General features: G+C 42.5%; 1 protein-coding gene across 1 annotated transcript; it reads left to right on the forward strand.

Moving 5' to 3' along the window:
- The first annotated feature begins 1,717 nt into the window (after window positions 1-1,717).
- Window positions 1,718-10,024, forward strand: LOC109240247. Its single transcript, XM_019406877.1, has 4 exons — window positions 1,718-1,815; window positions 8,990-9,374; window positions 9,471-9,568; window positions 9,754-10,024. The coding sequence occupies exons 1-4, from the start codon at window positions 1,718-1,720 to the stop codon at window positions 10,022-10,024; spliced, it is 852 nt and encodes a 283-aa protein (XP_019262422.1).
- The last annotated feature ends 11,168 nt before the right edge of the window (window positions 10,025-21,192 follow it).

The following is a 21,192-nucleotide window of genomic DNA, read 5'->3' on the forward strand; positions in this document are numbered from 1 at the left end:
AACCCGGTGTCACAAGTGCATGAGCTATTTCTAAGAGACAATATAATGCCACATCCGTCTGGAGTACAAATGGACAGAAAGTAAATACAATATACTGGAAGGGACTATACTAGCTGTGGGCCGCCTCGAGTAATGCAACTCACCTAGTCCCAGTATCATCCATGCTGCTACGCCCAGTAGGCCACTAGTAGTACAAGTGCCTGTGCAACAAAAATACACAGAAGTGTAGTATGAGTACATAAACAACGTGTAGTCAGTAAGTATCCCGCCTAATCTCGAAGAAGTAGAGACGAGATGGCAACTCCGACACTTACTAAAGGTCCAGTAATAATATATTAACGCGATGACTCACAAATCCATTAAGAACAACAGTAAAATTCAAATGAGTCACTAAACAGGTGAAATTCCTTTTTAATTAAAATCTCCGGATTCATAATCCATTTATTGACAATTATCTTAAGTCGAGGAAAGCAGGTATTAGTATCAACAACTTTAACAGCAAGCAATACAAGCATGTGCAACTCATGCCGAGGACGTACAGCCCGATCCAATAATATTTAAACTGTGCACTGCCGAGGTTCGAACGGCACGAACCATAGATGCATCTATTACCCCGCTCGTGAACCATACATGCGACGCGGTCAAATTTAAATAAGCAATCATCCTGCTCCCAAACCTTACATGCAACGCAGGAACACATAGAAATACATGCTCAAACAGTAGATTAAGAATTTATCGAGGAACATTTATCCAAATAAAAGCCAATTCTCTCTTAACGATTTAAGAAAATGAAGTTTAATCCTTTTAGAAATTCATTTACCAATTCGACAAGATTTAAGCAATTCAACCGTAACCAACATTACAATTATTCCAAGTACAGCATGCTTTTGGGTCCTAGACTACCCGGACAATAACATAATAGTAGCTAGCACGGACTCTCGTCACCTCGTGCGTACGTAGCCCCCACAAATAGGAGCACATAACCAATTAACTCACATATGGGGACAATTCCTTACAAGGTTAGAAAGGAGACTCACCTCGCTCTGAAGCCTATATTCCGATTCAAGAACGCGCTCAAACCTCCAATTCGGAGCCGAGTGATCCAAAACTATTCAAATAGGGTAAGAACTAGTCAATAGATGCTCAAAAGTTCATATTCTAATTATTATACGAATTTCCCAACCCTAAATGCAAGGTTCCTAAAATTCACCCCCGGGCCCACGTGCCCGGATTCCGGAAATTTTTGAAGAAAGTCGTTACCCATAACCTAAGGATCAAGAATATATGATTTTTACTATCTCCCCTAACAAATTTCGTGGTTAAATCTAGTTTTTACCAAATTCTAGGTTTGTCATCTAAAACTCTTGATTTTCCCAAATTTTTACATGTTAATCTACCCCTAATATATGTATTTAACTTAAGATGTGTAGAAATTACTTACCTCTTTGATGGTGATGGAATCCCTCCTCAAATACTCTCAAAAATCGCCTAAGGCCAAGTGGGAAATGAGGGAAATGGGCTAAGTCTCTGAATAAAAGCACCTGCACCAGACGCAGAAGTCGCATTTGCGACTCCAGGCTCGTAATTGCGAAGTAGTATTTGCGAGAAACGCTCCGCAAATGCGAAGCCCAGCCTCCCCTGACTTGGTCGCATTTGCGACAGATTCCTCGCAAATGCGAAGAGGACAGCATCGCAAATGCGATGGCCCCCCTCGCAAATGCGATCCCTCACTCAGCAGCCCAGGTTCACAAATGCGAGCCCCACACTCGCAAATGCGATCCTCCACGCAGCAGCCCAGGTTTGCATATGCGAACGGTACCTCGCAAATGCGAGGTCGCAACTGTGACCAGTACATCGCAATTGCGATCATACCAGCACCAACAATTCCTAATTCCTATTCTTAACATATCACTCCGAAGCTATCCCGAATCTCACCCAAGCCCCCCGGGGCTCCAAACCAAGCACTCGTACAAGTCTAAAACATAACACGGACTTGCTCAAAGCCTCAAATCACCTCAAACAACGCTAGAACCATGAATCGCACTCCAATCTAAGCTTAATGAACTTTGAAATTTCAAACTTCTACTTTCGATGTTTAAACCTATCAAATCACGTCCGATTGACCTCAAATTCTGCACGCAAGTCATATTCGACATTGCGGACCGGACCTACTCCAACTTCCGGAATCGGATTCCGACCCCGATATCAAAAAGTCCACTTCCGGTCAAACTTCTCAAAAACCTTCAAATTTCTATCTCTAGCCAAATAACTCCAAAATGACCTACGGACCTCCGAATTTACTTCCGAATGCACTCCCAACTCCAGAATCACCATACGGAGCTATTCACATACTCGAAATCCAAAACAGACATCGATAACACTGAAATGCACTTCAAGCCAAACTTATGAAATTTCTTCTAAAATGCTATATTCCACAATATGCGCCAAAACGCTCCCGAGTTATCCAAAATCTGAAACGGGCATACGCTAAATCCGAAATCATCATACGAACCTGCTTGGACCTTTAGATCTTGATTCCGAGGTCGTTTACTCAAAAATCCAAATCTTGGTTAATTCCTTCATCTTTAAGCTTCCGAAATTAGAATTCTCTTTCCAAATCAACTCTGAACTTCCCGAAATTCAATTTTGACCATACGTACAAGTCATAATACCTGAAGTGAAGTTGCTCATGGCCTCTGACTGCTGAACGACGCTCTAGGGCCCAAAACGACCGGTCGGGTCGTTACATCTTCTTTAATCCATTCGTTAGCATTCATGTTTAAAGTATCTATTTTGTTTAGAGAGAGATGAAGATGTTGTTCTTGTGTTTAAGAGATATATAAAGAGTAAAAACTTTCAATTTTCCTCCAATCATATTTTTAATTTTCCCTTTGTTTCCCTCCAAAAATTGTATTTAACATTTTAGTCAAAAAATATCATATTGTTTTCCCTGCTAATAAAGAAGCTAGAATAAAAATATATATAATTATATATTTACTATTATATAAATAAAGTAATACGTATGACCTTAATTAATGAAATTATATAGACGGCTATTATACAAGCGTTCGATATTACTATGAATCACAATGATATAACCATAATAGTCAATGGACTTATATGGTTGATATAGGCCGATACGTATGTCCTTAATATAAACGATATTATATAGACGGTCAATTACTACGAATCGCAACGATACACTTATCATAGGTCATATGACTACAATCATATTAGTGAATGGACTTATATGGTTGTTGTAGGCCGATACATATGACCTTAATATAAACGGTCGATATTAATATGAATCACAACGATAGTATATGCATAGGTAATCATATTAGTAAATGGACCTATACGGTTGCTGTAGGCCGATACGTATGACCTTAATGAATGAAATTATATTTATAGACGGTCAATTACTACGAATCACAACGATATAATTATCATAGGTCATATGACTACAATCATATTAGTGAATGGACTTATATGGTTGTTGTAGGTCGATACGTATGACCTTAATATTAACGGTCGATATTATTATAAATCACAACGATAGTATATGCATAGGTAATCATATTAGTAAATGGACCTATACGGTTTCTATAGGCCGGTACGTATGACCTTAATGAATGAAATTATATTTATAGACAGTCAATTACTACGAATCACAACGATATAATTATCATAGGTCATATGACTACAATCATATTAGTGAATGGACTTATATGGTTGTTGTAGGCCGATACGTATGACCTTAATATAAACGGTCGATATTACTATGAATCACAATAATAGCATATGCATAGGTAATCATATTNGGTACCGGGACGGGTACCGGACGGTTAACGGTACCCTTAAACCCAAACCCGTTACCTACCGAAAGACCCGGAACGCGTTCGCGTCACTTCCGCTTCGGACACTAACGTGAACCCCGTGAACGCCTTGCACTGGTGCAACCGGCTGAGCTAGGGGTGCCTCTGGCATCTGTAGTCCCTGCACTCCCCTGCTCAGGTATGCGAGCAGCGGGGGTCTGGTTGCCTCCCCCGGCCTGCGAAGTAGCTGCTGCTGTGGTGGCTGAAACTGCTTGAGCCTGGCCGGTGCAAACTGTTAAGATCTGTGCCAAGGTCTCCTGAAGACCCGGAATCACGATGGCCACAGCTGGTGCCTGAACTGGTGCTGCTGGAGCCTGATCCGGAGTTGGGACAGCTGGTGGATCAACAGGTGCTGCCCTCGCTACTCTGCCTCTGCCACGACCACGACCACGTCCACGGCCTCTGGTGGCCTCAGTGGGTGGTACTGGTGGTCGTCCACCTCGTCCAGTAGCGCGAGTCCTCACCATCTGTGAGAGAATAGAATAAAGAGAAATTTAGTACCCAGATCATCAAGTTCGCACGACAAGAATTTCAAGAAGATGAAGTTTTCCTAAAGGTTCTGCAGCCTCTCGAGGATAAATACAGACGTCTCTGTACCGATCCGCGAGATTTTACTAAACCGGCTCATGACTCGTGAGACCAAGTAACCTAGGATCTGATACCAACTTGTCACGACCCCAACCCCGGTCGTGATGGCGCCCAACACACTGCTAGGCAAGCCCGACCAATTAACAACCTTAACCCAATTCATTATACAGTTCGTTATTAGCTAACACAATTAAATTACCAAATCAGCATATCAGAAGTCTGAAATAAGAGTTAAATGTGCGGAAACTCAAATAGCAATACTACTACATAGCTCAAAAGATCTGTGTCACAAGTTTGAGCCTCTAATACAAGTTTATNAGGTCATATGACTACAATCATATTAGTGAATGGACTTATATGGTTGTTGTAGGCCGATACGTATGACCTTAATATAAACGGTCGATATTACTATGAATCACAACGATAGTATATGCATAGGTAATCATATTAGTAAATGGACCTATACGGTTGCTATAGGCCGGTACGTATGACCTTAATGAATGAAATTATATTTATAGACGGTCAATTACTACGAATCACAACGATATAATTATCATAGGTCATATGACTACAATCATATTAGTGAATGGACTTATATGGTTGTTGTAGGCCGATACGTATGACCTTAATATAAACGGTCGATATTACTATGAATCATAACGATAGTATATGCATAGGTAATCATATTAGTAAATGGACCTATACGGTTGCTATAGGCTGATACATATGACCTTAATGAATGAAATTATATTTATAGACGGTCAATTACTACGAATCACAGCGATAGAATTATCATAGATCATATGACTACAATCATATTAGTGAATGGACTTATATGGTCGTTGTAGGCCGATACGTATGACCTTAATGACTGAAATTATATTTATAGATGGTCAATTACTACGAATCACAACGATATATAAGCGGAAGGTAAAATAAAATTTAGGGAAAAATTAGTCTGAAGAAGGAAATTAATAAAGTAGATAAAAAATGTAACTACTGGTTTAACCTTAAAAAAAACTGATTGGGTTGATACGAAAAAATTAAAATCCACTTTGTCAAAGGTGAGATTCCATCTCGAGACGCCTCACTCAATATACGCAATAACTACCCTTACTTAACTAACGCACCGATTAGAACTTTTATACTTTTTTGTTCTTTTATTTGTATACATTGGAATCCTAAATTAGGGCTGTATAAGTATACATGTCTTCCTTGGGAAGTTAATCGAAACACACAAATTTCGGTTTTGCATTTTATCCGCCCATGGTCCCTTGACGCTCCATCTTCAAAATTTCAACAGGTTTCTTGCTTCTTCCTCTTCTTCTTTTTTCGTAATCTTTATCTTAACTTTTGTTTATCCTAATGTTAATCATTTTCCCTATAATTCTAATCCTAATATGATGCCTCCGGTTGAAAAAAAGATTTGCAGTTGAACTTTACCTATCGATATACTAAGCAACCTTCCTGACGATGTTCTTGATGATATTCTTATGCGTATGCCTTTACCAGATGTTTTTAGAACAAGCATCTTATCAAAGAAATGGAGATATAAATGGTGTAGAATTTCACAAATTACTCTTGATCAAACACTTTGGAAAATACACCAAACAAGTTACTTTGAAATATTATCCGCCACATTTTGATCCGTCATCAAGGACCAGTTAAACTGTTTACACCCTCAATTCCGTATTCGGAGGACTTTTTATTTTTATTTTAGACAGTTGATAGGGTTCCTCTCTGAAAATGGTATGGAACATCTTAATCTTAAATTTCCGATCAGGAAGAAACCATATGTCACGACTCCAACCCCGGTCGTGATGGCGCCCAACACACTGCTAGGCAAGCCCGACCAATTAACAATCTTAACCCAATTCATTATACAGTTCGTTATTAGCTAACACAATTAAATTACCAAATCAGCATATCAGAAGTCTTAAATAAGAGTTAAATGTGCGGAAATTCAAATAACAATACTACTACATAGCCCAAATGATCCGGTGTCACAAGTCTGAGCCTCTAATACAGGTTTATCAATCTAATACATGTCACTCTAGGGGAATACGAAATAAAAACAAAGGATAGAAGGGAGGGATCAGGGCTGCGAACGCCATGCAGCTACCTCGATGATCCCAGATATGCACTGCTCAACAGAAAATCCTCACTCAGCCTCAGGTGCACCTGGATCTGCACGTAAGGTGCAGGGAGTAATTTGAGTACTCCGACCCAGTGAGTAATAAACATAAATAAAGGTTGAGAATAAGAAATAATGGATAACACATTATAATCTATAATACGACAGTTTAAACCAAGTAGTATGAAATCAATAACCAGTGAAGTAGAAACACGGAAAAGCTACAACAGATAAGCAAATAAATGATAACCAAATAAAGGAATGCAGCACATAGTACGGTACTCTCTAGTACCCGCTGCAGCGTGCAGCCCGATCCATTTATTAATCGTCGACGACGCTCACTGGGTGTGCAGACTCCGAGAGGGGCCCCTTACGGTCCAAGCGCAATATCAAGCCATCTCGTGGCATCAGCTAGGCCCTCGGCCTGATATCAATACCAATATAATACTGCTGCGGCGCGCAGCCCGATCCTTACTCAGTCCAGAAATCACATAAGCCCCCCGGGCAATAATAAAATAGTAGTTCTCAGCCCAAAACATCATTTAGTATATCTTTTAGTTTCAAAATCCGAGTAAAGATGGCTGAGTTGTAAAATAGTAGAAAACGGTACGACTAAGTTCAAGTAATAAATCCATACAGTGAGGATATAGTGATAAAAACTCCCCGAAGGGTTCAAATAGTTGGCACGAAGCCCAAATATGAAAATCAATACAAATAAGGATGACAACAAATAGGCTTCAATCAAATAAGCGGTAAGAACATCACTCGGGACGGACCAAGTCACAATCCCCAATAGTAAACGACCCCGCTCTCATCATCAAACGCGTGTCTCACCTCAATATAGCACTACGATGTGCAAATCCGGGGTTCAAACCCTCAGGACATCATTTACATTCATTACTCACCTCAAACCGGCCAAAACTCTAGCTCGCTATGCCCCTGCCTCTCAAATCGGCCTCCTCGCGCGTCGAATCTAACCAAAAGCAGAGCGAATACGTCACAATATGCTAAAGGAACAAAACCCAATTGAAAACAATCAAAAAATATCAAAAATCCCGAAATTAGCAAAACCCGAGCCTCGGGCCGACTTCTCGAAACTCAGAAATTTTTACACCAACGGGTTCCTTATCTCGCCACGAGTGCACACATATCAAAAACACAAGAATCGGAGTCCAATTGACCCCTCAAATCCTTAATCTTAGCTCTCTTAAGTTCAAGCTCTAAACCTCCATTTTTAGTCCATAAATCCCTAAATTTTTCAGTACCAATTCATGAAATAACACTATAGGATTGTGTTTTGAGGTCCAAAACCCTTACCTTAATGAATCTCCTTGAAATCCCTCTTCAAAATCGCCTAAAAATCTCAAAGTCCGAAGTTAAAATGAATAAACCCTTCAAAAATCACGAAGAAGAACCTTTTATACCTTCTGCCCAGCCGAAACCGCATCTGCGGTCAATTACCCGCTTCTGCGGAAATATTCCGCATCTGCGGAGATTCATTAAAACTTCGCCTACACATCTGCGGTCCAGTAGCTGCATCTGCGACTCCGCAGGTGCGGTCCTTCTTCCGCATCTGCGGCTCCAGGCCTTCCTCAGCCCCTTCGCTTCTGCGATACCAAACCGGCATCTGCGATACTGCACCTGCGGTCCCCAAGCCGCAGGTGCGAAAATACCAGCAACAGCAAAAATCTAAAATTTGCCCAAGTCCAAAACTCCCCGTTAGCCATCCGAAATCACCTCGAGGCCCCCGGGACCTCAACCAAAAGCACCAATACATCCTAAAACATTATCCAAACTTGTTCCAATCACCAAAACACCTCAAACAACACCAGAACTGTCAAATTACATCGAATTCAAGCCTAAGTTCTTCTAAACTTCCGAAACACGCATTTGATCAAAAACCCAACCAAATCACCTCCGAATGACCTGATTTTTTGCACACACATCCCAAATAACATAACGAAGCTACAGCAACTCTCGGAATTCCAGGGACCCTTGGATCAAAATCTCACTTATCCACCGAAAATCGCCAAATTACTAACTTCGCCAATTCAAGCCTAATTCCACACCAGACCTCAAAAATTACTTCCGATCACACTCCTAAGTCACAAATCACCTTACGAAGCTAACCAAACCATCGGAATTTGCATCCGAGCCCTCTAATACATAAGTCAACATCCGGTTGACTTTTCTAAACCAAGCCTTCCTTAAAGAGACTAAGTGTCTCATTTCCTACCAAAACCACTCCAACCAACTCGAACACATAAAACACGGATAACGAAGCATAAAGAAGCAGAAATAGGGGAAACGGAGCGGTAACTCATGAGACGACGGGTCGGGTCGTCACACCATATAAATTGCCTGCTTTATTTTTCAATTGTGTGCATTTGAGGCATCTATCTCTTGAAGATTGTCCTATATCGCATCCATCAGCCTTCATAGGTTTTGATAGGTTAATTTGCCTTAAGCTATACAATGTTACAATCTCGTACACATTGCTTGGAAGCTTAATCTCTCATTTCCCGTTGCTCGAGCAATTGGTGCTTCTGCTCCCAGATAATTTCAGTGGTGTCATTGAAATTAATGCCCCCAAATTGAAGTCCCTTGACTTCACGGGCAGAGTATGGTTTATCAGTTTAAAAACTGTTCCTCTTATGGCACAAGTATCGCTTGCTTTTAGGGGAGGCATTTTCCTGGAATCAAAACCTGACTATACTAGGGTTCTTGAGTCTTTTTGTGCGGTGGAACATCTCCATTTGAATAACCATAGTCTCAAGGTAAATATGCTTCATAACTTCAGTCTAGTGCTTTTTCATAGATGGAATATATTGTGGTCTATGAGCCATCTTTTTAATTTGGGATGTTCTTTCTAGTTATTGGCTGCAGGTGCAGGAGAAGTACCAACTAATCTTCCCTTTCGTGTTGACTGTGTGAAAAATCTTTACCTCTATGGTCTTTATCTGAGTGAATTGTATTCCGTCGCCTGTGCTTTGTGTTTGATGAGAAGCTTCCTATATTTAGAATATATGGAAATCAAGGTTCTTACTTAATCATTCGGTTATCTTCTTAAGTTCTCATTACGTAGTTGCTTCTTTATACCTCCGATAGTCATTTAAATTTGGTGTTTTTTTAAATTATTTCTTGGGTGGATAATAGTAGTGTACCTATAGCACTGGATAATATTGATTTGGAAGGAAGTTTTGAAGAAACAACATTCAACAACCTCAGTATAATTGTGATTAGGAGCATTCGAGGGACAAATCCTCACATGCAACTGTTGAAGCTTCTTCTGGAAAAATCTTCGGCTCTTACGAGAATCATAATCGAGTCATTGACGTATGAAGATTATGAAATTCTCAAATCAGTAATTGAGCATTCAGAATTTAGGTGTGCATCACCTGACGCAGAAGTTGTAATAAACTACTAGTTCATTTATGTTTTCTTTTTCACAATTCTGGTACATTGCATGTTTTGGACAATTCTGGTACATGTCATGTTTTGACAATTCTGTACATGTCGTGTTTTTGACAATCCTGTTATGTCGTGTTTTGACAATTCTGTTACATGCCGTATTTTAATTTTCTTATGTTTTGTGATGTGAATCATTCATCATTTGCTGTGTGTTTGTTACTAGACTGCTTAATACATTTGATAAAATTAGCTTAATACTAGACATGGGGGGGGGGGGGGGTGAGAAGCAACGATGTAATTATCATAGGTCATATGACTACAACCTTAGTCGATGGACTTATATGGTTGCCATTGGCCGATACATATGAACTTAATGAATGAAATTAACATAAACGGCGGCTATTAAATAACTGTGAATCGCAACGATGTAATTATCGTAGGTTCAATATATATATATATATATATATATATATATATATATATATATATTGATACAAAGAATTAGTGGCCGATACGTATTACCTTAAAAAGTATCTCCTTAATTGAAGTTCGTCTGAGTCATGTGGTGAAATGCTATTTACCTTAAATAAATTATTTTATTTACACATTTAAGGGTTAAATGTGTCTATATATATAGTTATACCCATTCACACAGACACACAACTTTCAATACCCTAAAACCCAACCATGGACCCCTCTCCCAGCGCTACCAAACGATCCCCATCCGGCTACTCCTCTGGAAACGACGAAGATACAAATCCATCTTTTGAAGTGCTCATGAAGGATTCATACATCAAGCAAGATTATATGTTAAATGAGATCTATTTTTTTTAAAATTCTGTATTTTAAATGCTTCTGTTTTTCGACTTGGTTTTGCAAAAGAATCAGAAACGAAATAGGTGGTGTTTCGATTTGGTTTTTGAAGAGGGGTAGATCTGGTTTTCGACTTGGTTTTAATTTTTTTTATTTCTGAAAAAACATATTGCTAATCTTTTTTAATATGTGTGTTTAGATTTTGTTTTGGAAAAAATATTTCTCAAACAATTTTTTTTCTTTTTGTTTGCAGCATATTCCAAAATATTTTTACGACCACATTCCTGAATCACATAGCACAACGGTTCTTCGATATGATGGCGAGCCTTGTTTTATGGAAATTAACATGGGTAGAAGGAAATGGTTCAAAGACGGATGGAAATATTTTGTGATGAATAATAACATCAAGCGGGGTTGGTTAATTAAATTTGAGTTGGTCGAAATTACACTATTTTGTGCTGTCTTCCAATCGCACGTGAAAGGCCGAGGAACTCTCCAAGATCCAGTTGAAATTAACTAGTATTTAAATTTATGTTTTTTCTTCCCATTTTATGTTGTTTTTAACTTTTGTTAGCTTTTATCTAGTTATTTAATATGTACTTTTATTTTCCAGTACTTAATTTTCTAGTTATGTAATGTGTATTTTGATTTTCCAGTTATCAAATTTCTATTTTGGTATATCACTTTGGTATCATTTCACTACCCTAACTACAAACCCTAACTATATGGTTGGAATGTGAATAGTCTTCAGTTCAAAAAAGGGTTGGTAACCGAAATAATAAATGCAATTCAACTAACACCACATTTTCCCCTGAAATAATAAATGCAATTCAACAAACACCATTAATTACGATAATTCAAACAAAACCAGATAGGTTGTTTTGTCCACTGACAGGAAAATTAGCATTCAATACACCCAGATAGTGTGGCCAAAAATAGGTTGCTTTTTTTCACTGACAGGAATAATACACCCTTCAAACAAAACCAGATAGTGTGGCCAAAAATAGGTTATTTTTTTTCACTGACTAGAAAATTAGCATTCAATACACCCTTCAAACAAAACCAGATAGTGTGGCCAAAACTAGGTTGTTTTTTTCACTGACAGAAAAATTAGCATTCGATACACCCTTTTTGATCAAGAGGGTTTTGGACACTGGCTTGTCCCCTATAAATATGGTCACATACTCAAACACTAAAGAACTAAAACACTCACATACTCAAACCTAAACTATGGATGCCTCTCCCTCAACCAAACGAACCCTGGTTAACTCTTCTACTAGCAGTAACGACATATCTTACTCTTCTACTTCCAGTGATATTGAAAAAGAGATTCCTCCAACTTTTGAAGTGATTATGACTGATTCATGCATTGACTACGACGATCTGGTTATGCATCAGTATTGTATATAATTTTTTTGTGTTTAAGCTTTATATTTTTCAAAAACTTAATAGTATTATTTTTTTCCTTCCTTTTCTCAGTATAATTGTAACAACCCGACTGGTCGTTTTGCCTTTTAGAACCCCGTTCCCCTAAATAAAGCTTCCCGTATTTTCTTTAGCTAAGTTACGACTTGCGAGGCCGGTCGGTTCGGGAGTTGGAAGTGTTTTGAGTGAAATATGCCTAATTGTTTCTTTAAGATTTCCTTAAAATGCCAAGTTTGACTTCGGTCAACTTTTTGGCAAAACGGATCCGGACTCGTGATTTTACGGTCCCGGGAGGTCCGTGGAAAAATATGGACCTGGGCGTATGCCCGGAATCGAATTCCGAGGCACCTAGCCCGAGTAATGAATTTTTATTGAAAATTGTTAAACTGAAATCCTAAGAGTTTAATAAAAAGGAAAAATGCTTGATCACATAGATATCGTGCCCGTATGTTGGTTCCGGAGCCCGGTACAGGTTTGATATAATATTTTAGTCTTGTCTGTGAAATTTGGTGAGAAACGGGATTGATTTGACGTGATTCGGATGTTCGGTTGAAAAGTTAGGAATTTAGGTGTTCTTGAGGATTTCATGCATTTTTGGTGTAAATCCATGGTTTTAGGTGTTAATTATGCGATTTGATTGCTTGAGCAAGTTTGCACATGGTTGTAGGGCTGGTATGAGTGTTCGGAGTGGCGCCCTGGGGGCTCGGGTGAGATTCGGGCACAGTTGAAGTTGAGAAAACATACCAGTTTTCTGGTATTTTTTGGCCCCTGCTGCAGGTCTCGCAATTGTGAGATATTGTTTGCAATTGCGAACTCGCAATTGCGAGTGAGACATCGCATTTGCGAATTTGGGGCGGCTGGGCAGGAGTCGCAATTGCGGCCTTATTCTTCGCATTTGCGAAACTAGGGGGTTCGCATTTGCGGACTTTCCTTCGCTTTTGTGATCGAGGCAGGGGGAGGGGATGTTCGCATCTGCGGTCGAAATGTCACAATTGCGATATCAAATTGCGAGCCCAGTGTCGCAATTGCAACATCAGAGGGCTGGGAAGAGTTTTTAAAAACGGGACTTAAGAGCATTTATTTCATTTCTACACTACACTTGGGCGATTTGAGAGCTTCCAAAGAGGGATTTCAACATAACCTTGTGAGTTAAGTTATTTCCACGCATCATTAGTTTTAATACATGTATATTAGGTAGATTAAACACTAAAAATTAGGTGAAATCAAAGGGTTAGAGCTAGACCTAGGGTTTTAATAAAACTAAGATTTGACCACGAAATTTGTTACGGAATGAACTAGAAATCATATATTATTGATCCTTAAGTTGTAGAGAACAATTTTCTTCGAAAAATCTCGGAATCCGGGCACGTGGGCCCGGGGTCAGAATTTAGGAAACTTGTGGAAAAGGTTGGAAAATTACTTAAATAGTTAGAATTCGACCTTGTAAGACTTTATTGGCTAGTTCTTACTTTATTTAACTAGTTTGTGATCGTTCGGCTCCGAATTGAGGACTTGGGCTTGTTTTCGATATTGGAAGTGCGCTTTGGAGCGAGGTGAGTCTCCTTTCTAACCTTGTAAGAGGGAATTGTCCCCATAGGATTAATAAATGAGTAATTGTTGCTTAATGCGGGGGGCTACCACGCGCTAGTTGACGAGAGTCCGTGCGTAGCTACTACTATGTTAATTGTCCGGGTAGATTAAGACCCACACCATGCTTATCTCATATGATTCTCTATATTATCTTGTTAATACGGACACCTAGGATATGCTAGAGACTTAAAAAGGGAATAAGAACATACTTGTATAATTGTTGAAGTCTTGCTTGGTATTAATGACTATTGATGCGCCTTGTGTGTATACTTGATATTTCTTATTATTTTGCCGATCGCCTCGGTATGAATAGATGCATCTATAGGCTCGCCGTCGACCCTCGGCAAGTGCACAGTTTATTTCTGTTGGGTACAGGATTTGAGGCAAATACATCTGGTTACCAGTCCGCTGCGCGCCCTTGAGTTTGTGACATTGACTTCCACGGTGAGCTGCTTCCTTCCTACGCCGCCCAGCAGCCGGATGGAGTCTTCTTTTACTTTTGTTGTCTTTCTTTATCTCAGACAGTAGGATAGAGATATTCTTTTGTGTATTCTACTAGATGCCCGTACTTGTGACACCAGGTCTTGGCATACACTTTGGTAGACTAGTTTTGGGGTTGTAATATTGTGTTATTTATTTTATCTATCACTTTTGGGTTGCGAACTCCACCTTCGGGTAATTATTTCACGTAAATTTCCGCTAAAATTAACATAAGGAGATGGAAATGGTTCCGCATTGGTTTACCTAGCAACGGTGTCGGGCGCCATCATGACCTATTGTGGAAATGGGTCGTGACAACATGGTATCAGAGCACTAGGTTCACGTAGGTCTCATGAGTTATGGGCAAACCTGATAGAGTCTTGTTAATCGGTACAGAGACGTCTGTATTTATCTTCGAGAGGCTATAGGATATTAGGAAAGACTACTCTTTACTCATTTCCTATCGTGCAGTGCTTAGTGTACTAAATTTCCCTCTTCTATTCTCTCACAGATGGTGAGAAATCGCACCGCTGACGTTCCGGACCCGGAAGGAGCTGCTCCCCCCGTTGCTCGAGGCCGAGGTAGAGGCCGGGGGAGGGAACCGGCCCGTGGTAGGGGACGAGGGCGTCCCAGAGCCGTTCCAGTTGCACCACCGGCAGATCTTGTAGGGGATCCTCTCATTGAGGAGCAGGGCGAGGTGCCCGCAGCTGAGCCCACCCCGGCGGATTTTATGACAGCACCGGGATTTCAAGAGGTCATGGGCCGCATGCTACGGTTCATGGACACTATGATTCAGGCTGGTTTATTTCCAGCAGACCAAGCCATTTCACAGGCAGGAGGGGGAGCCCAGACCCCTACTGCTCAGGCTCCAGGTCATGCAACTGCAGTATATCAGACTCCGGGTGCACTACCCGCAGATGGGGCTGATAAGTTAGGATTTTAATGTGTTTTATACCCCTACTTGCCTACGCTTTGGTCATAAATTGATACAAAATAGTCCCAAAATGCTCCTAGGTTGTACTTGATTGCAGGTTTGATCGACATAGCGACGAAAGTCAAATATCGGCTCAGAAAGGAGTGAAACCTGCTCAAGTGTCAAAGATCAAGAAAGTTGAGAAAAAGAGGCCCTAGTGCGGACCGCGCAACTATGAACGCGGCCGCACTAGGCGGTTTAGAGAATGACAAAATTCAAGGGGAGGCTACGCGGCCGCGGTCAATCCAACGTGGTCCGCGGTCAGGATCCGCGGCCGCGCTGCACTTTTACACGGTCCGCGGAGCAGAGATTCAGAGAGCCTATTTTTGACCCTTTCCAAGCAATGCAACCCGCGCTCAATTCTGTGCGGCCACGCCAATTTCCACCGCGACCGCTACATTTTTACGCGGTCCGCGGTCCTCAACTTCAGAGAAGTAGAAGCCAAGAGTTCAAGAGCCAGTGCGGCCGCGGTCATGTTGCGCGGTCCGTGCTGACCCCGCAGGGGTATTTTTTTCCAATTTTTCCAGCCCAGTATAAATATCACCTTTTTCTGTTTTAGGTTAAGTTTTGTTTTTCTGAAGCTGCTGAGCTCGTGAGAACGCCTAGTTTAGCCATTTTTGGCATTCTTACTCTTCAATGTTGTATTTTCTTCCTTGCAATTAATTAATATGTTTACTTCTTCATCTATTTTTTTAATTTTTGCATCTAGCATGAGTAGCTAAACTCACCAGCTAGGGTTGTGGCTCAACCCTAGTGTAGGTAATTGATGGGTATTGCCATCTAAGGTTAGAATGATATTGGGTGTTTGCTATTTGGGTTAATTAGGTTTTAATTAAGGATTAGTGGTTGCAAACACTGATTCTAGCTTGGTGGGTTCAACTCTTCTTGAGAAAGAGAGTCTATAACCCCAAAATTGACCCAACAAGGAATTGGGATGGACCCATGAGAAATGGTAGTCCCAATTAATGGGTTAAATCTCGAGAGAGTAATCACCCTACTTGAACCCTAGTTGTTTGGTCTAATTAGCCTACCCAATTGGTCTCGAGAGAGTCAATTGGGCAAAATCACTCTCTCTACTGAGAGGTGTGAGAGTCGGTACAATTGTGCAACGGTTATAGCATAAGCCCCAAATATGTCAATCTATCTTTAGTAGCATCTACCCGTTAATTAGCCACCTAGGTAATGCCACGACCCTAGTGCCTTTCTCTATATTAATCACAACTTAGCAATATTCCCATAGCATAATTTAGCTTCAATCATTAGTCTTGAAAAAGTAGATATAAAAATCAAAACCAAGGATGTTTGAAGTGATATTAGAAGCACAACACAATTCTAGACTAAATAGACAATACAACTCCATTACTAGCTCCCTGTGGAAATTCGATCCCGAACCACTATTCAGGTAAAAGTTGTTGCAACCCGCTCTTCCTACCTTGGTGTAGTGTTGAGTTGGTAGCGATCAGGGCTCAGCTAGCTGCTGCAGTGGCACCCCAGCCCAGGCCAGTTGTGGATGGTGATCCACAGAAGCTATTGGACAGATGGACCAGGCTTCATCCTCCAGTCTTCGGGGGTGAGCGTAATGAGGATGCTCAGGATTTCATAGACAGGTGCAGGGACAAACTGCGCAACATGAGGATACTGAGTCGCATGGAGATGACTTCACTACTTTTCAACTCGAGGGCAGGGCCCGTAGATGGTGGCAGTCCTACGTTCTTGGCAGGCCAGCGGGTTCTCCTCCCATCACTTGGGATCTGTTTGTACAGTTGTTCTTAGATAGGTATATCCCGCCCTCTGAGAGGGAGGAGCTACGGTACTAGTTTGAGCAGCTCGAGCAGGGTCAGAGGTCCGTGACTGACTATGAGGCGAGGTTTTCCGAGTTGTCCCGCCATGCACTCATGATACATCCTACAGATACGGAGAGGGTACGGAGGTATGTCGCTGGATTTCAGCCAGTATTCGATTTAGTATGGCTCGAGAGGTGGAGATGGGCATAGAGTATCAGCTAGTGGTCGAGATTGCTTGTTGGATTGAGGGATATCGCCAGAGGAGTAGAGAGCAGATGCAGCAGGATAAGAGAGCTAGGTTCTCCGGCGAGTTCAGAGGTGCCCCAGCTAGGGGCAGAGGTCAGTATGGGAGAGGCCAGCCTAGTAGGCCACCAGTTCCAACACCACCTCCTGCCCGAGGGGCTTCAGCACGCCCCTATCTCAGTGCTATGCCAGAGACTTCCTACCACTCGCCAGCTATTCAGGGTTCCTCCAGTGGGTATTCAGGTCCCCAGGGTCCTTCTGATTCTTATTTCAGTGCCATGCCGGAGAGTTTATGTCGTCCACCGGCTATCGAGGCTTCTTCCAGCGGTTCTACGGGTTATTAGGGTCAGCCATCAAGGCAGCAGGTTGCCGCCCCGCGCTGTTGTTTTGAGTGCGGAGATCCCGGTCACATGAGGAGATACTGCCCCAGACTTCGGGGCAAGGCAGTGCAGCAGGATCAGTAGCCCATGATTTCAGCACTAGCTGCCCAGCCACCCAGAGGTTGAGGGCAGACGGGTAGAGGCCGTCCTAGAGGTGGAGGCCAGACAGGGAGAGGTCAGCCAGCTACTACTCAGTCAGGTGGAGGCCAGACAGCCGGCGCTCCAGCCAGGTTCTATGCTCTTTCAGCCAGGCCAGATGCATTGGCCTCAGATGCCATCATCACAGGTATTATTCCCGTTGGTGGTAGGTATGCTTCGGTATTATTTGATCCGGGGTCTACTTATTCATATGTATCATCTCTGTTCGCTCGCTTCCTGGTTATTTCTCCTGAGCCCTTGGGTGTTCCTGTTCATGTGTCCACTCTTGTGGGTAATTCTGTGGTTGTGGATCGGATCTACCGGTCCTGTGTGGTCACTTTCGGTGGTTTCGAGACTAGAGCAGATCTTCTGTTGCTTGATACGATTGATTTTGAGGTCATCCTGGGCATGGATTGGTTATCTCCATATCACGTCGTCCTCGATTGCCATGCCAAGACTGTTTCACTAGTGATGCCAGGATCGCCGAGATTGGAGTGGAAGGGTTCCACAGTTGATATGCCTAGCAGGGTTATTTCTTTCTTGAAGGCTCGACACATGGTCGAGAAGGGGTGTTTGGCCTATCTAGCTTATGTTCGAGACGTCACCGCAGAGTCTCCGACGATTGATTCAGTTCCAGTAGTCCGAGAGTTCGCCGATGTTTTCCCTTCTGATCTTCCTGGCATGCCTCCGGATCGTGATATTGATTTCTGTATTGACTTGGCTTCAGGAACTCAGCCTATATCTATTCCAACATACCATATGGCTCCTAAGGAGTTGAAGGAGTTGAAGGAGCAGCTGGAAGAGTTGTTAGAAAAGGGGTTTGTCAGGCTCAGTGTATCGCCTTGGGGCGCACCAGTGCTATTTGTGAAGAAGAAGGATGGGACCATGCGGATGTGCATTGATTACCGCCAGTTGAACAAGGTCACCATCAAGAACAAGTATTCGTTGCCTCGTATTGATGATTTGTTCGACCAGCTGCAGGGTGCTAGAGTGTTCTCTAAGATTGACCTGAGATCAGGATATCATCAGCTGAAGATTCGGGACTCGGATGTTCCGAAGACTGCATTCCGGACTAGATATGGCTATTATGAGTTCCTAGTGATGTCCTTTGGCTTGACCAATGCACCAGCAGCATTTATGGATCTGATGAACAGGGTATTCAGGCCTTATATTGATTCCTTAGTCATCGTCTTCATTGACGACATCTTGATATACTCACGTAGCCTGGGGGAGCACGAGCAGCATTTGAGAGTAGTGCTTCAGACCTTGGGAGAGCAGAAGCTGTATGCTAAGTTCTCCAAGTGTGAGTTTTGGCTTGAGTCAGTTGCATTCCTGGGGCATATTGTGTCCGGAGAGGGTATTAAGGTAGATCCCAAGAAGATTGAGGCAGTTCAGAATTGGCCACGTCCCACCTCAGTGACCGAGATCAGGAGTTTCCTGGGATTAGCAGGGTATTACCGGCAATTTGTGCAGGGCTTTTCATCTATTGCCTCGCCCTTGACTAGGCTGACCCAGAAGGGTGCCCCATTCATTTGGTTCGATGATTGTGAGGAGAGCTTCTAGAAGCTAAAGACCGCATTGACTACGGCACCAGTTCTTGTATTGCCTTCCGGTTCGAGGATGTATACGCTATATTGCGACGCTTCACGCGTTGGTTTGGGATGTGTGTTGATGCAGGAGGGGCGAGTTATTGCATATGCCTCGCGTCAGCTGAAGATTCATGAGAAGAATTACCCTGTGCACGATCTGGAGTTGGCAGCGATTGTTCATGCTTTTAAGATATGGAGCACTATCTGTATGGGGTGCCTTGTGAGGTTTACACCGATCACCGCATCTTACAGCATCTATTCAAGCAGAGGGATCTCAATTTGAGGCAGCGCAGGTGGCTTGAGCTGCTAAAGGATTATGACATCACCATTCTTTATCATCCGGGCAAGGCGAATGTGGTCGCGAATGCCTTGAGCAGAAAGGCAGAGAGTATGGGTAGCTTGGCATTCATTCCAGCAGAGGAGAAGCCCCTAGCTCTGGACATTTAGTCCTTAGCTAACAGGCTTGTGAGATTGGACATTTCAGAGTCCAACCGAGTTCTAGCATGTGTGGCTGCTCAGTCGTCGTTATTGGGGTAGATTAGGGACCGACAGTTCGATGATCCACATTTGGCGGTTCTTAGAGAGACGGTACTTCAGGGAGGTGCCAAGGAGGTTTCTATTGGCGAGGATGGCGTTCTGCGACTCCAGTGTCGTCTATGTGTTCCTGATGTTGATGGTCTGAGGAAGAGGACCCTAGAGGAGGCACACAGTTCGCGGTATTCTATCCACCCGGGAGTTACGAAGATCACCGTGATTTGAGGCAGCATTACTGGTGGCGGGGGATGAAGAAAGACATAGTGAAGTATGTGACCAAGTGTTTGAATTGCCAGCAGGTCAAGTATGAACATCAGAGACCAGGTGGCCTACTTCAGTAGATGCCCATACCAGAGTGGAAGTGGGAACCCATCACCATGGACTTCGTAGTTGGGTTACCGCGGACTTCGCGGAAGGTTGATTTAGTGTGGGTCATTGTGGATAGATTGACCAAGTCGGCCCATTTCATTCCAATGGCGAGTACTTATACATCGGAGAGGTATGCCCAGATTTATATTCGGAAGATAGTCCGATTCCATGGTGTGCCAGTTTCCATCATATCAGACAGAGGCCCTCAGTTCACTTCCCATTTCTGGAGAGCCGTGCAGAGTGAGTTGGGGACTCGTGCAGAGCTTAGCACAGCATTCCATCCCCAGACCGACGGACAGTCAGAGCGGACAGTGCAGATCTTGGAGGATATGCTTAGAGCATGTGTGATTGATTTTGGAGGGCAGTGGGATCAGTTCTTGCCCTTAGCGGAGTTTGCGTACAATAACAGCTACCACTCCAGCACAGAGATAGCCCCGTACGAGGCTTTATATGGTCGACGTTGTCATTCTCCTATCGGGTGGTTTGATCCTGGTGAGGCCAAGTTATTTGGCACAGATTTGGTACAGGATGCCTTGGATAAGGTAAAGTTGATTCAGGAGAGGCTTCGTACAGCTCAGTCTAGACAAAAGAGCTACGTGGATCAGAAGGCGCGGGATGTATCATACATGGTTGGCGAGAAGGTTCTCTTGAAAGTCTCGCCCATGAAGGGCATTATGAGGTTCGGGAAGAAGGGCAAGTTGAGCCCAAGGTTTATTGGCCCCTTTGAGGTGTTGAGACGAGTTGGGGAGGTTGCTTATGAGCTTGCTTTACCCCCTAGTTTATCGGAAGTTCACCCAGTTTTTCATGTTTTGATGCTTCGGAAGTATCATGCCGACCTATCCCACGTGTTGGACTTCAGCACCATT

Source organism: Nicotiana attenuata, unplaced genomic scaffold (genome assembly GCF_001879085.1).
Source record: "Nicotiana attenuata strain UT unplaced genomic scaffold, NIATTr2, whole genome shotgun sequence".
Classification (NCBI taxonomy): domain Eukaryota; kingdom Viridiplantae; phylum Streptophyta; class Magnoliopsida; order Solanales; family Solanaceae; genus Nicotiana; species Nicotiana attenuata.

Coding starts and splice junctions, on each gene's coding strand:
- LOC109240247 (XM_019406877.1), top strand. CDS start 1,718: ATGCGATCCCTCACTCAGCAGCCCAGGTTCACAAATGCGAGCCCCACA. Junction 1,816..8,989: donor CAGGTTTGCATATGCGAACG/GTACCTCGCAAA, acceptor TGTGCATTTGAG/GCATCTATCTCTTGAAGATT. Junction 9,375..9,470: donor TGAATAACCATAGTCTCAAG/GTAAATATGCTT, acceptor TGTTCTTTCTAG/TTATTGGCTGCAGGTGCAGG.